Raw genomic sequence first — 16,989 nt, 5'->3', positions numbered from 1 at the left:
AGCAAAGGTTTACTTGCAGTAGAAGCCATAGCTGAGAGAAAAAGAGGAAGATGGGAAGTGAGAAGGTACAGTAGATATTTAAGAGGTGGGCATGCAGATGAGCCAGCCATCCAGACAAGATATATTTTAATCCTGTATAAGTAGCCATTAAGGGGAAGTGTATGGTTTCTTTTGCACCATGTGATCTTTATTTTTGTGACTCTTCATTGTCTAATATATTTTTCAGGTGGGAAAATATTGCAGGTAGGCCCCAGTCCAGTACTCATGCCTCTGTCCACTTTCTAACCTGCTTATTTATTTCATGTTTTTTTTTGGGAGCAAGAGGGTGGTATCAGGGACAATCTGGGCAAAAAGCAGGAAACAACCTTGAAAGGTGCCAACTACAGGACATTCCCAATGCACACTCTTTCCTACTGTGAAAATGTACTATTAACAATTACCTTAACAAGTGCATTATTGGGATGTGGGAGGAAAAACTGAGTATCAGAAGAAACGGGGAGAACGTGAATGCTCCATGCAAGCAGGCATTCAGACCAACACTTTGGACCTGTGAGGAAGCAGCACCACCAAATATCTACAATCAAACACCAGTAATTGAATTTGTGCATTCTTAAAATTATATTAACAAGAGTATGATCCCAAGGGGCTGGGATCCTTTTAAAAAATACAATCCATGTCTTATAATTTGACTTACCTCATACATTTAAGTAGTCCATAAGCTTCAATCAACGAGTGTACCATACTTGCCTAAAAAATAAATAAATAAATAAATATAAAATACCCATAAGCAGCATCAACATAAATATGCTAGAGAGGGGATAATACCTATATAAAAAGTACTCATCAGTATTATATAATGGAAAAGTTTATTTCAATTCTAGTTCTGCCTACCATCTCCTTACTGAACCAATCATGCCGCAGCATAAGAGAGAGAGAATATACAAGAGTGGAAGACATGGAAACATTATTATTAATACTGAACAGCCACTTTCATACAGTGCATCCGGAAAGTATTCACAGCGCATCACTTTTTCCACATTTTGTTATGTTACAGCCTTATTCCAAAATGGATTAAATTCATTTTTTTCCTCAGAATTCTACACACAACACCCCATAATGACAACATGAAAAAAGTTTACTTGAGGTTTTTGCAAGTTTATTAAAAATAAAAAAAATTGAGAAAACACATGTACATAAGTATTCACAGCCTTTGCCATGAAGCTCAAAATTGAGCTCAGGTGCATCCTGTTTCCTCTGATCATCCTTGAGATGTTTCTGCAGCTTAAATGGAGTCCACCTGTGGTAAATTCACTTGATTGGACATAATTTGGAAAGGCACACACCTGTCTATATAAGGTCCCACAGTTGACAGTTCATGTCAGAGCACAAACCAAGCATGAAGTCAAAGGAATTGTCTGTAGACCTCCGAGACAGGATTGTCTCGAGGCACAAATCTGGGGAAGGTTACAGAAAAATGTCTGCTGCTTTGAAGGTCCCAATGAGCACAGTGGCCTCCATCATCCGTAAGTGGAAGAAGTTCGAAACCATCAGGACTCTTCCTAGAGTTGGCTGGCCATCTAAACTGAGTGATCGGGGGAGAAGGGCCTTAGTCAGGGAGGTGACCAAGAACCCGATGGTCACTCTGTCAGAGCTCCAGAGGTCCTCTGTGGAGAGAGGAGAACCTTCCAGAAGTCAACCATCTCTGCAGCAATCCACCAATCAGGCCTGTATGGTAGAGTGGCCAGATAGAAGCCACTCCTTAGTAAAAGGCACATGGCAGCCTGCCTGGAGTTTGCCAAAAGGCACCTGAAGGACTCTCAGACCATGAGAATTCTCTGGTCTGATGAGACAAAGATTGAACTCTTTGGTGTGAATGCCAGGCATCACATTTGGGGAAAACCTGGCACCATCCCTATAGTGAAGCATGGTGGTGGCAGCATCATGCTGTGGGGATGTTTTTCAGCGGCAGGAACTGGGAGACTAGTCAGGATAAAGGGAAAGATGACTGCAGCAATGTACAGAGACATCATGGATGAAAACCTGCTCCAGAGCGCTCTTGACCTCAGACTGGGGCGACGGTTCATCTTTCAGCAGGACAACGACCCTAAGAACACAGCCAAGATATCAAAGGAGTGGCTTCAGGACATCTCTGTGAATGTCCTTGAGTGGCCCAGCCAGAGCCCAGACTTGAATCCAATCGAACATCTCTGGAGAGATCTTAAAATGGCTGTGCACCGACGCTTCCCATCCAGCCTGATGGAGCTTGAGAGGTGCTGCAAAGAGGAATGGGCGAAACTGGCCAAGGATAGGTGTGCCAAGCTTGTGGCATCATATTCAACAAGACTTGAGGCTGTAATTGCTGCCAAAGGTGCATCGACAAAGTATTGAGCAAAGGCTGTGAATACTTATGTACATGGGATTTCTCAGTTTTTTATTTTTAATAAATTTGCAAAAACCTCAAGTAAACTTTTTTCACGTTGTCATTATGGGGTGTTGTATGCAGAATTCTGAGGAAAAAAATGAATTTAATCCATTTTGGAATAAGGCTGTAACATAACAAAATGTGGAAAAAGTGATGCGCTGTGAATACTTTCCGGATGCACTGTATATGTATAGTAGCCCAGCACTGCATTGTACAAAGATAGTAAGAAAATAAATGTGATAACAGAGAACAGCAGCAGTGATGAATTAAAATAAATATCAAAGCATTTAAACATGTTTCACATGGTGATCTATTACAAATATTTACATTCATATTGATTTGTTATTAAACACATAATGTGTTACAGTTCTTTGAATGGATGCCAGAATATCTGTGCCACACTCTAGCTCAGTTCTATGTAAACAACACGTTTTTTCAAGTTCCAACACAAGACAAATGGTTGAACGCCAACATGTATTCCAGCCATCCAACATCCACTTGAACATATGTAGCATTTAATAAGGTTTTAGTGAGTTTTCATGTGCAAGGTTTAAAGTGCAGTGCATTTGATTAAGTAAACTAAAACCTAAAATAAAAATGGAGCAGGGAGTGAAGAAACCAGAAGCAAAGTAACCAAACTGGCACTTAAAGGTGATTACATCCATCCATTTTCCAACCCGCTGAATCCGAACACAGGGTCACGGGGGTCTGCTGGAGCCAATCCCAGCCAACACAGGGCACAAGGCAGGAACCAATCCTGGGCAGGGTGCCAACCCACCGCAGGGTGATTACATGTGAATCAACAAATAAGGTACACTGAAGAAAAATCATCACACTGCTGTTTCACTCCAATTCAAGATCAAAGGTACAAAAATCAGTAAGTCCGTATTAAATATTGTGGCATTATTAATTAACTGTAGTCCTGAATAATGTAATTAAATAAATGTAGAAACAGAGCCCTGAATATATTATTTTATGTGTTTAACCAGAAAGGTAATTTTTACACCCCTCTGTTAAAAATATGAACAGAAATAAGTTTCTGAGTCACTGGCGTACTAGGGTGTTGTACCGTGTTAGCCACTATGAATGTAGTGACAAGTCAAGTAAAATGACACCTTTTATTTGCTAACTAAAAAGATTACAATATGCAAGCTTTCGAGGCAACTCAGGCCCCTTCTTCAGGCGAGATGTAATACAGAAACAGGAGTTCATTATCCAAAGATCTTGACTAGACATTGTTCTCCTCTCTTGCTTAATGAATCTTAGCCTGGAGAAGTCTATTAATTTTTTACATTTAAGATGTCTCACGTAAAGGTTTTCCAGTGCTGTATCTGTCCTGGTGTCTATATAAACACAGGGAACTCCAGTTTCTGGATTACATCTCGCCTGAAGAAGGGGCCTGAGTTGCCTCGAAAGCTTGCATATCCATCCATCCATTTTCCAACCCGCTGAATCCGAACACAGGGTCACGGGGGTCTGCTGGAGCCAATCCCAGCCAACACAGGGCACAAGGCAGGAACCAATCCCGGGCAGGGTGCCAACCCACCGCAGGACAAGCTTGCATATTGTAATCTTTTTTTAGTTAGCCAATAAAAGGAGTCATTTTACTTGACTTGACGACTCACTAGCAGAAGTACAAGCATAATATACAGTACAAATGGAAGTGCAAAACAGAGGATGCAATGTGCAATGTTAAAATCAAAGCAGTAACTTATGGAACCAGAAGCAACAACGAGTGACACAGTGGCTCACCCTGCTGCCTCTCAGATCCAGCATTCTGGGCTTGAATCCTATACCACGTTGCTGCACATATTCAGGTTTGCCCCTTCTCCCTATGCCTACACAGGTTGTCGGTTTTCCTTCCCTCACCACCAGACAGGTTCTGGTTAGATTAACTGGCAATTCTAAATTGGCTATGAGAGAGTGAGTGTGGATGTATGCATGACTGGGCCCTGAGACGGACTAGAACTTCATCCAGAGCTGCTTCCCACCCCAGGCCAAGTTAGCAGACACTGGAGATGCTGTGGTTCAAAATTATGGTTCTCAAACTAAGCTTTCATAAGGCCAAAGTAGCTGTATTTTTTTCTCTCCAATGTTTGGTTTTAATTAGAAGCTAGTTTTCGCCAGAAAGGCTACCTGTTAATTAATCTAATGTCTTGTTTGTCATTTGTGTACTAACCAGACGGCATGACAAAAGGAAAACAGATTGGGATAAAAAAAATAGAGAGAAATTTACAGAAATTGCAGTATATTATAGAAATACATTCAATTGTTTTGATGAATTCATAACATATTTTTGGGATAAAAAAAATATATATACCCATTCTAGTGTTGGGCTCCGTGGGGATGTTTCACTGACGTCTGTTTACTACACAAATACCGTCATTTCTAATACATTTGTTTTTTTCTTCTGAGAAGATTGTCAGAATAGTTTATGGGGTACATTTAAGATTTATCTTTGCATAAGATGATAGTTACAAAAAATGGCACTGCAGACAGTTGTGCGTTGAGCTAAGCAGCCTTATTTTGCACTGTTCAGTCCCCAAAAAGCACACTTCTGCTTTATCATAATAGTCACGTTTCTTTCTTTCTTTCTTTTCTCCATTTTCTTTTGACATGGTGGCTTGCCAGGTCTGGCCACTGAGAAGAGTGCGCCAATACACAAATAACTTGTACCGTGTAGCGGCTAATCCACATCTTCACTACAACATATTCTCTAAATCAGGGGTCCTCAATTACAGTTCTGGTGGGCTGCAGTGGCTGCAGGTTTTTGTTCTAACCTGGTTGCTTAATTAGAAAGCAATTCTTGCCAATAATTTAATTTCATGGCATGTTAGTGCTTCCACTCTGCTATGTCAGGTAATTCTCATATCTTAGATTTTCTTCCCCTTTCTAAGGATATCATCCAAATGACTTGAAGACTAAAACAGACGAATAATTCTCTGTCCTTCACTTTTTTCTCTTTACTTTCCTTCCAAATACTTAATTAAACTAAATAGTGCATGATAAATACACACAGGTGTAAATGGTAGCAAGCTAAATGGAGAAATGCTGGTCTCTTTTGTCATTTGCATGTTATTTTTAATTAGGAGCAATTGAGCAGTCAATCAGAGGTGACTGTGTGCAGAAGGTGCAAACCTATAAATACCTGGGAGTGCAGCTGGATGATAAAATGGACTGGACTGCCAATACTGATGCTCTGTGCAAGAAAGGACAGAGCCGACTATACTTCCTTAGAAGGCTGGCGTCCTTCAACATCTGCAATAAGATGCTGCAGATGTTCCAGCAGAAGGTTGTGGCGAGCGCCCTCTTCTACGCAGTGGTGTGCTGGGGAAGCAGCATAAAGAAGAAGGACGCCTCACACCTGGACAAACTGGTGAGGAAGGCAGGCTCTATTGTAGGCATAGAGCTGGACAGTTTGACATCCGTGGCAGAGCAACGGGCACTGAGCAGACTTTTGTCAATAATGGAGAATCCACTGCATCCAGTAAACAGGATCATCTCCAGACAGAGGACCAGCTTCAGCGACAGACTGCTGTCACTGTCCTGCTCCACTGACAGACTGAGGAGATCGTTCCTCCCCCAAACTATGCGACTCTTCAATTCCACCCAGGGGGGTAAACGTTAAAATTATACAAAGTTATTGTCTGTCTGTATACCTGCATTGTTACCGGCATTGTTATCACTCTTTAATTTAATATTGTTCTTTATCAGTATGCTGCTGCTGCAGTATGTGAATTTCCCCTTGGGATTAATAAAGTATCTAGCTATCTAGCTATCAATTGAAAACCAAGAATACAGCTGTTTAAGACTAAAATAAGTAATAAGGGATCAAAATCTTAACAAGCGAGACAACTAAAGTGAAGCAGAAATGTTACTTGAGCAATAAGTGCTTCTTATTAAGCAATTGGGTTGGAACAAAAACCTGCAGCCACTGCGGCCCTCCAGGACCGTGATTGAGGACCCCTAAATTAAGGGATCTGAGTCTTCAAGAGCAAGTCAAATAAAAGGATTTCAAAAGAAGTTAACTAGGGCCAAAAACAGGTCATTACTTAAGAAAACAGTCAGAATGAAAACCTGCAGCCACGGTGGTCCTACGGGACCCCTGCTCTAAATAAACACTATGTATTTGAAATGAATCTATGCTGCATTACTTTCACTGAACACATTTTGCCAAAGTGTGTAGTCTTTTTTTGTAGTTAATTCCAAACCTGCTGTCATTTGAAGGTAAAGGCGGTTCAAAGTGACAATATATTACCTACTCTTTTTTTATCAATCTGTCAGTCACATTTTATCCTTATTTATAATGAATTAATGCACATCCCATTCAGAGCTGGTTAGTGCCATAAACCCAAGGCAGCCCCCCACAACACTGAAGTGGATATAGTGGCCTTGAATAATGGATGTATAGATACACTTAAGAATTAAAAAAGAAGGGTGAAATGGTTGCAAATTTGTTAGCAATGTAAAGTACAATTTTATTTATAAAGCACATTTAAAAACAGATGAGTCATCCAAAGTTCTTTACAGCATTAAGAGAACATAAACAAATACAAAACATAAACTCAGCACAGGGTCAGAACTTGCCATTGCACACCAGTCAATAACTTTAGGACAATTTACTATTCTAAAAGTTACTGAAAAAATGTAAGTGCTAAGCCTGGATTTAAAAAAAAGGAACTGATGTTATTTCTAAGGGTACGCGGATCCAAAGCCTCAGGGCCACAAGAGTAAAAGCTCAGTCACCTGTATACTACCATCTGGCTTAAGGAATGAAGGGCAAAAGCTGATTTGAAGACCTGACAACAGGACCTTAAACTGTATCCTAAAATTAGTTGGAAGCCAGTGCAATGAGGCTGATGCTGGAGTGATATGTCCCCTCTTTGTAGTCGCCCTCACAGCGCCCAGCAACTGGATTCACATCCTAGCAAAGGTACTGTCTGGGTAAGATTTGCATGTGCCCCTCATGCCTGTGTGCCACATGCTACCTTACGAGTGTACCCTGTGATGCACAGATGTTTCATTTAGGGTTGTTTCCTATCTTTTGACAGAAGCTGTTAGGACAGGCTCCAGTCCTGTGCAACCTTAAAACTAGATTAAGTGGGTTAGAAAAATCAATGAATTGATCAGGAAAGGATATAACAGATTTCTGATCACTTAATACCACCGTTTCTATCAAATTAAACACACCCATTACATGGCATGGCATATCATAAAGAAAAACTCACATTAAGCAAGGATCCAAAAAAGGAGGTCAATTTGAGGACCAGAATGATTCAATCCTCATGATTATAGCTTCTAGCTTTATTTCCAACTAATCTTTCAAACTTTCACGAAGTCACGCTTTTAATTAACCTTTCTGCATACCTATATCTTATACTGTCCTGTTTTCCAAACTTTTAACATTTAGCACAGGTAGTTACTCCTTAATTCATTCGATTCTTCACCTCACAATTTCAACATAGACGAAAAAGCTGCAGATGACAATGACTGACTTTTCCCCAGGACATGTTCACTTCATATCACTTGTTTCAGAAGTGACATAAAGAGACAAACGCGCTCCACCAGTTGTGGATTTAACCTGAAAGGGGCTCCAGTATTTAAAATTGGCAGAAATATTTTTTTATCCAATTGCCAAATAATGCACTTCTTTGTTGTTTCTCTCTTGATCAAAGATGCCTTCATAAAGTACGTAAAAAGCTAATTCTTGGAAGTTACCTGAGACACGTGTGTGACTTCACCAGGACAGCCCAGCTATCAACAACAAGGTATCCATGAGAGGTCTGATACGAACCATAATCTAAAAAGTAAGAGGTCAACTTATTTCCTATCACCACCTTTGCGGATTTCCTTGGCCGTCATTATTCACACACAGTGCACAGACTACCATCTAGTAAACTACCTTGTTCATTAATGGGACGTTTTTCAACATAAATACACACGGACACCGACAAAGGATGGTACGCGCTTACCCTTTTAGGCACCTTAGACAGCGAGTCACATGTGTCGATGTACTCCGGGCAGTAAATATAGACGATGTCGGGGTCGGGGGAACTGACACCGTCGGCTTTGCAACTCACACTCATCGTTAACTTTATTTTTTAAATGTCCCTCACTTTACATTAACCAAACGGACAAACTGTGTTTCACTGAAAAGACTCCACCCAGAAAGAAACAAGGATGAAAATACAAGAGGGCCGCTTAATTTTTGTTTCCGCCTGTAAAGAACATCAAAATAAAAGCTAATTTAAGATTTACTGATAACATATACAAGATTCTGAAACCCCACTGCTTATGTTTCGTTCACTTCAAAAAGTAAAACTGATCACGCTGCGAATTTAATCTAAAACTGAGACACGTGGTTTGAAGGGGATTCTGGGAATTGTAGTGTATTAAACTATCTCCGTAAGAAGAACAGCGCTGACTTTGATCATCGGGAATCTGCCAGAGAAAGATCCCGGTTTTTTATGGCTGAATGATAATTTGGCTTGCCATAGTTTTCCCCATCATACTTTGCTGCTGCTTTTTCGGCCATCCCTAGGCCTGATTCATTCAATGCAGCCCTCCTAACACAAAAAGAAAAAAGAAAACTCGAAGCGCCCCTCCCTCTTTACAGGCGTCATAACACCGGATCCATTTTATTTTCAAATTTCTCATTCCTTGTCACTGTCACCACAGACATAGACTTACTAGACGCGTCATGACCAGCAGCATCGTACGTCAACGTCGCCGCCATATTGCGAGTGGCACTGCTGTGGAGTGAAGTAATGGATAAAGATGCCTCACGCATATGCTGCTTGGGATTGTACAAACCGCTGTACGCTCCAAACCAGATCAATTGTTTTGGTTATATTTGGTCATCAGAAAATCCCGTTTTATAATCTTAACTTTAGCTACGACAGGCTAAGCTAGCAAAAGTATGCATTTATGTGCTCAAGTGAGCCTGTAAACAACGTTTTGGGTAAACGTATTTAGTCACTAACAGGGACGTTCTTAGGCAAATGCGAACTACGCATCCGCGTAGGGCCCCGACCCGGCCCCGACTTACAATTTTTTTTGTTGTTGTTGTCGGGCAGTGGGCCTGGGGCCCCTGTCATGCCCCTGGCACTGCAGCCGTCTGTGCCAGTCCCAGGAAATTCAGTTCAGTGCATCTCTTAGTCTTATTAACAATGGTAATTTATTATCCAAATTGCAATCATCACCTAAATCCCTAATAATATTGTCACGCCGTCGTAACTTTGCCAAATGCACTATAGCAAACGTTAATTTTAGAGATTCGTTTTGGATTCATTTAGAGATAGATCCCCATAAAATCATGAAATATCCCTATATTACCGGCCTTTACCAGATCCAGAACAAAATTAATATTTTAGATAGATAGATAGATAGATAGATAGATAGATAGATAGATAGATAGATAGATAGATAGATAGATACTTTATAAATCCCAATGGGAAATTCACATTCTCCAACAGCAGCATACCGATACAATAAATAATATTAAATTAAAGAATGATAATAATGCAGGTGAAAAACAGACAATAACTTTGTATAATGTTAAATGTTAACGTTTACCCCCCTGGGTGGAATTGAAGAGTCTCATAGTTTGGGGGAGGAACGATCTCCTCAGTCTGTCAGTGGAGCAGGACAGTGACAGCAGTCTGTCGCTGAAGCTGCTCTTCTGTCTGGAGATGATACTATTAAGTGGATGCAGTGGATTCTCCATAATTGATAGGAGCCTGCTGAGCGCCCTTCGCTCTGCCACAGATGTTAAACTGTCCAGCTCCATGCCAACAATAGAGCCTGCCTTCCTCACCAGTTTGTCCAGGCGTGAAGCGTCTTTCCTCTTAATGCTGCCTCCCTAGCACACCACCGCGTAGAAGAGCTCGCCACAACCGTCTGATAGAACATCTGCAGCATCTTATTGCAGATGTTGAAGGACGCCAGCCTTCTAAGGAAGTATAACCGGCTCTGTCCTTTCTTGCACAGCGCATCAGTATTGGCAGTCCAGTCTAATTTATCATCCAGCTGCACTCCCAGATATTTATATATATATATATATATATATATATATATATATATATATATATATATATAATGTTATATTTACCACTCTGCATACACACAAGCGTACATGTAGGCCTACTGGTCATCTAAGGCCTTTTCCAGATGTTTTATTAGAACACCTTCCTGAGCTCCAGGGGGCTATGCCCCCCCAGACCCCCCCCTTCTGGGGCCTGCACATATCTGAACCGCATAGGGCCCCAAAACTGCTAAGAACGGCCCTGTCACTAACTATGTAGATTGTTGTTAGCTATTAACATTTCTCAAACTTTGAAAGTGTCTCAAAAAATCCACCTCAGGTAGCAGTGGGAGGTAGCCCTTAGACGGGATTTTGAGAAAGCTGTCCTGTGATGTGTGCCGTGCTAGTTTGGTAACAGATGCTGTACCGGCATCACATGATCAAAGCTACCACTTGCTCACATTAAAAAAACAAAGGAGGTTTGATGATTCCTTCTGAGGGTACAGTCAAGGTGGTCAAAGTAGAGCGTGTTATCCGACAGTCGACATTAGGGCAAGCTGTCAGTGTATCTTTGATCAATCAGTTTGTTCGGGCAGAGATTGGTTCAGATGATGTGTTTTTTCTGAAGGAGCACATTGAGGAAACAGAGTTTGAAATTGACAACCATCATTTTATGCGGCGGCACGGTGGTGCAGTGGTAGCACTGCTGCCTCGCAGTTGGGAGACCTGGGGACCTGGGTTCGCTTCCCGGGTCCTCCCTGCGTGGAGTTTGCATGTTCTCCCCGTGTCTGCATGGGTTTCCTCCAGGCACTCCGGTTTCCTCCCACAGTCCAAAGACATGCAGGTTAGGTGGATTGGCGATTCTAAATTGTGCCTAGTGTGTGATTGGCTCCAGCAGACCCCCGTGACCCTGTGTTCGGATTCAGCGGGTTGGAAAATGGATGGATGGATGGATCATTTTATGCTCATGTCTTTAGTTGTGTCTGTCTTCCACAAACTAAGGCTGCACCATATTGCCAGACTGAATACTCTCAAATTAGAGTGGCAACACACAGAAAAAGCTATGTAAGACAGTTCTGTTTCATGGATTTTAGATCCTATCCTGTATATATTTAAGTAACCACATTGTGTGTGTGTGTGTGTGTGTGAGAGAGGAATGAGTGAAATGTTTTCAGAAATTATTAAGCCAATTTGTATACAATAAAATTGTTTATTTTTGTCATTGAGTGTATCATTTCACTGTTAAAAGAAAGACAAACAAAGATAACTGGCATTAGCAGTGCAATATTCACAATTGGTATGCCAGTTTGAAAAGATACGTTTTGAGGGTAGTTTTAAAATGTGTTATTGAATCGAGCCGATGAATATGAGAGGGAAGAGAATTCCCGAGTTGAGGAGCACTACGAGAGACGCTTGAGCTCCCATAGAACAGAGTTTGATGTGCGGTACAGAAAGTAGAGCTGCAGATGAGGATCTGAGGGAGCGAGAGGGAGTGTAAGTCTGTAGGAGATCAGTGAGGTTGTGGAGAGCTTTAAATGAAGTATCTATCTATCTATCTATCTATCTATCTATCTATCTATCTATCTATCTATCTATCTATCTATCTATCTATCTATCTATCTATCTATCTAAATGTTAAGAGCGGTATTTAGTATTGTATTCTGTAGTTAACAGGGAGCCAGTGAAGCTGAGAGAGAATCGGTGTAATATGTTCAGTGGATTTAGAACAGCAGGTTATTATCTGGCAGCAGAATTTTGAAAAAGTTCTAAGCGATGTTTTTGTGGGATGCCAGATAGAATAGCATTACAGTAATCTATACGTGAGGTGACTCAGGCATTAACCAATACTTCAGTACTGTGTTGCATAAGAACAGGACAAAGTCTAGAAATGTTTCGAAGATGGAAGAAGGCAGTCTGAGAAATGTAACTTATATGGGAGGAATTATTTAATAATAAAAATAATAATTATTATTATTTAATAATTGTCATTATTAGTGTATAAATGGATATAAATATTTGCATTTAAATGATTCGCCAAAATCTGTTGTATGTAAACGATACTGTTTTAAACGTTATTGCTTTTTCATCAGAAAACCCGGTTTCCATGTTTACCTGTATTAGTTTAAATGGCACTTTTGCCACTCGCAATATGGCGTACGCGCTGACGTATCGTGTCGACTGGGCAACACAGTGAATGCGGCGACTATCTATATATGTCTGTGACTGTCACTACCTCATCAATTTTTCGCGCATGCGTGAATATCTTGTATATGCCCATAGGGTGATGTCACTACCTGAGCCGAATTTACCCCGCATGCGCTTATTCACAACCCTATAAAGTAATGTTTTATATAAAAATCATGATGTTGGCTTCATTGTTAAATGTAATTTTTCAAATAAAGAGAAGGAATGTAGTCAGGCATACTAATAAAAAAATGCTGAAGGTGCCTTTTTGCGAGAAGGCGTGGCGGTGAAAATGGTAGGCAGTGTCGGGTATTCTGCACTTCAGTAACCGACCAGCTTTACTGCAAAATATGTAGTGCCTGTTTGAAGGTGTTCGAGAAGACCTATAAAAATTAAAAAATACATAAATAAAGAAAGGAACATTGTGTTGGAGAATTTTAAAAGTTTAAAAAGGGAATATTTCACAGCCTGAGACTTCACCAGTCAGTAGCCCTGAGTGAAAAAATGAAAACCACATTTAATTACCATGGAAGGAGTAAATATCAATAAATCGCATCACCAGTCCAAATAGCACACCTTATTTTTGGAAGAGGTCACAGAGACATTCTTTGACGTGAGGTATTTGATTAATTTAAAACCATTTATCTGAGGTATTTGATTAATTTAAAACCATTTATAACAGTATGGAGAAATAGGTTGGACAATAAATACAGTACATGTGCAAATAAATAAATGTAGTGTGAACTGTGACAATAAAAACAATGAGATCAAAAACAATTAATTGTTTTTTGTAGCGGATATCTTTTTGCATTTATTTCTTTGTTTATTTCAGTGACACCATACACAACAAGAAATACACCTTGAAATGATAACTGACACTTTCACCCTTTAGAGTCGAGAGTACTCTGATTTGATGGGTGAATCATCGGTCGAGGGGTCGCACACAGTCACAAGTTTGCACATGCCGGTAAGCCACAGGATTGCCCAAGCAAACAAAGTACATTCTCAGTGTTGTGACTGTGCGCCTCTGTGACAGGAAAAAGTCTTTCTTGAAGCCCTCAATTCATTCTGAATTGTCTGTTGGAAATGTAGCACTTGATGGCTGAAGATCTGTGTCCACTGGAACGACGGTCAGAAATGAGTACCTGCTAAAGTCCACCCGCTGTGCTTTGACAGATGAAATTGCTAATTTTCATTTCAAGGCGGATTTCACATTTTGTCCAGTGTCACTGAAGATCTAATTAGAAATAAGCAACAAAAACGTATTGAATCAGTTATGTTTGCATTTCATTGTGTTTTTAGTGATAAACTACCTGTGCCACCATCTAAGACGGGTTGAAATCTAAGTAATCGACGTATGCACCCAGCCTTGCAGCAGCCTTTTCCTCTTCAGAATTGAGCCTCCTCTCGGTGTCACTCGTCGAACTGACCACTTTTATAGTCAAAGTGTTTTTCTTGGAAAATGCAGTGCTGGCCGAAATGTCATTGGCATGGTTTAGCAACTCTAGTCTAGTCAAGCTAGGACTTTGGTTTCATGATGTGTGCATTGATTTGCCTTTATTTTCACCCACCTCTTCCCCATCACATGAAGTTATCAGTCATTAATTAACATTACAGCTATAAACCTCGTTCACGTGGCCTAAGGAGGTGCAAGAAAGTCGTTACAATGCTGCTGTTGCCAGCATATAATGCTGGACAACAGAATAGGTCAAAAAGACCAATTTTCATATTTTTAGAGTTATTTGTATCTGTTTTGACTTTTTGACCCTTCTATATATTTTGCCTATATTAAATATTTTCTTCCTAACCCTAGCAACCGGACAGACACACAGATATACACATAGACACTTGTCCTTTTATTAGGGTGGATAAGCTGATTTCTGTCTGTCCTGCAGTTACTCTCTGTTGGACGTATTCAACATTTGCAATGCACCACCTTGTTGAATCTATTTTGTAATGATTGTACTAAGAAAATGAATTGCATTTTTCATTCCAACAGATGATGCATCACAAACATTAGCAAATGCACCATCTTTAGGAATATGTTTTGTAATGAATGTAGTAATAAAAGGCATTGTATTTGCATTCCAACAGATGGTACACCGCAAATATTAGTACTGCATTTATAAATCCCATACCAAGTGAATCCTAATAAAAGAACGTCTGGATGTTATGTCTCTGTTAAATGCCATTTGGTATGCGATTTGTTAAAGCTGTGCTAATGTTTGTGATGTGGGATATATTGGAATGAAAAATACAATGCATTTTATTACTACACTAGCGATCTGGCGCGCGCTACGCTGCGTGTTGGATGACCACAGTCGAAGGACTCCCTGTTTAAATGCAGCTGCCAGTCGTGAACTGGGTCCTTCATCGCACCGCATTTGATTTTTGCATGGGAAACAAAATTTCAAAACAAAACCCATGATTCATGAAGTGTGGGACGCAGACTAATCAGAATCGTATACATTGTGTAAATGGTTGTAAGGAAGAGGAGGATCATACCGTTGAGGACGTCCTGTGCTTGTCGAGGGGGCATGTAGTGGTACTTCATTCTGAAGAGCAAAGCGATGTAGGTCATTTGAGTGGTCTTCATTAACTTCGTCAGTGACATGCAGCACTGTGTCATTGCGTCCGTCACCTTCATTGCACATAGTAATGTCTGTGGAGTCACACAATCCCGTGGCATTCGAGTGGACAGAGTCGAGTACTTCTTGGTAAACAACGTTCTGTGTGAAGTATTTATTAGTATCTTGTAGTAATTTCCCTTGACTTTTGGAAGGCAATATTTTGACTTTCACTTTTGGAAAACCTTTTCCTCTGGAGAAGGCGACGGACTGGGGCTTTTCTACGGGGGCGGCTATACAGCCAAAAGGAACCCGGACACAGACGCCGCGCTGGGCTTTTATTATATAGATAATTACAAAATACATTCAAATAGATGGTGTACTGCAAGCATTAACGCTGAATACGCTGATGTCTATGTTGATTATTTACATTTCAACCTGTCTTAGATGGGTAGCACTACTAGTGGCATATAACAGAGACATAGAAACCGAACAGACACGTATGCACTTGTCCTTTTGCTAAGGTGGATTGTAACATTGCACAATACATTTATTCATTTGTGCATTTATTTCATTTTCTGCACAATATTCCTCCATACAGTACATATGTATTGCATCACAATGCATTACTTATTTATTACAATGCATTCTTCCATATTTCTTAAAAGAAACCTTCATCAGCATAAGCAAACAAATCATTTTTAGGTCTGAATACACTTTAGAAATAAAAACTGTAATCTTACAACTCAAATATTATTTTAAAACATAGTAATTTTAAATAAGGCAAAATATTATCTACAATATAATGAAACACTAAGGTCAGTGTGTGTGTGTGTGTGTCCTGTCCGTGTGAGCAATCTGATCGGTCAGTTTGGCTTTGGCAGTGCAATTGAAGGAGGAAGTGCAAGTGTGAGACATACAAGGAAAAATAAAGGCATAGAAGGCACGTGTGTCTACCAGGCAGCACAAATCGGGTAGTGACAGGCGTGCTAAGAGTCGCCTTCAAAGCTGACAGGAGGAAAGCGAGGCACTTTGAAAATAATGACAGAGTCTGAGAAGCAGGCTTCACCGGAACATGTTCGACAGAGGGAGCATCTGTCAAGAGAGGTTCATTCTCACGCAGATACCAAGGAAAGGAGCTGAAGGCACACGTAGGGCAAGAGATATCAAATATTTTTTCAATTTATTCTGTCTTTGACAGGTCATGTGGCTATTTATTAATAAATTTCCAGCTGACTCTAAAATAACATCATTTTCAAACCTATTTAATTTTATAAAGGATCTTGAGGGCCAGAGTTTATTCAGGTAGTACAAGGCAAGAAACATCCCTGGACAAATAAAAAATATCCTGCAATGCAAAAAATGCTTCAGTTACCGTATTTATCCATGTACCACGCGCACATTTTTTCCCGAAAATTAGCAATAGAAAATCAGGTGCGTGTCATACACGAGGACTTTTTTTTCTGTAATGTTTACTTCTTCTGCTTGGGCTCTCTCGCTCGCTCGCTCTCTCTTGCTCGTTTGCTCACGCTCTCTCTCACTTGTTCGCTCACGCTCTCACTCGTTCCCTTATGCTCTCTCTCGTTTGCTCACACTCTCTCTCTCTTGCTCGTTCGCTCACGCTCTCTCTCGTTCGCACACGCTCTCTCTCTCTCGCTCGTTCGCACATGCTCTCTCTCTCTCGCTCGTTCACACGTTCGCGCTCTCTCTTGCTCGTTCGCACGCTAGCGCTCTCTCTCTTGCTCGTTCGCACGCTCGCGTTCTCTCTCTTGCTCGCTCTTTCGTAATGCAAC

At 40.5% G+C, this 16,989-nt stretch overlaps 1 protein-coding gene across 1 annotated transcript in view; it reads right to left on the bottom strand.

The window, feature by feature from the left end:
* hdac8 (histone deacetylase 8) overlaps positions 1 to 8,750 on the bottom strand; it is an 89,110-nt gene extending 80,360 nt beyond the window's left edge. Inside the window, 2 exon segments of the mRNA XM_051934407.1 lie at positions 695 to 747; positions 8,395 to 8,750. Coding sequence (XP_051790367.1) covers positions 695 to 747; positions 8,395 to 8,508 — 167 coding nt within the window. The 5' untranslated portion in view covers positions 8,509 to 8,750.
* Positions 8,751 to 16,989: the final 8,239 nt, after the last annotated feature.

The sequence above is a fragment of the Erpetoichthys calabaricus genome, chromosome 12 (assembly GCF_900747795.2).
Source record: "Erpetoichthys calabaricus chromosome 12, fErpCal1.3, whole genome shotgun sequence".
NCBI classification, from domain to species: Eukaryota; Metazoa; Chordata; class Cladistia; order Polypteriformes; family Polypteridae; genus Erpetoichthys; species Erpetoichthys calabaricus.
This window is presented reverse-complemented; position numbering and strand designations above follow the sequence as displayed.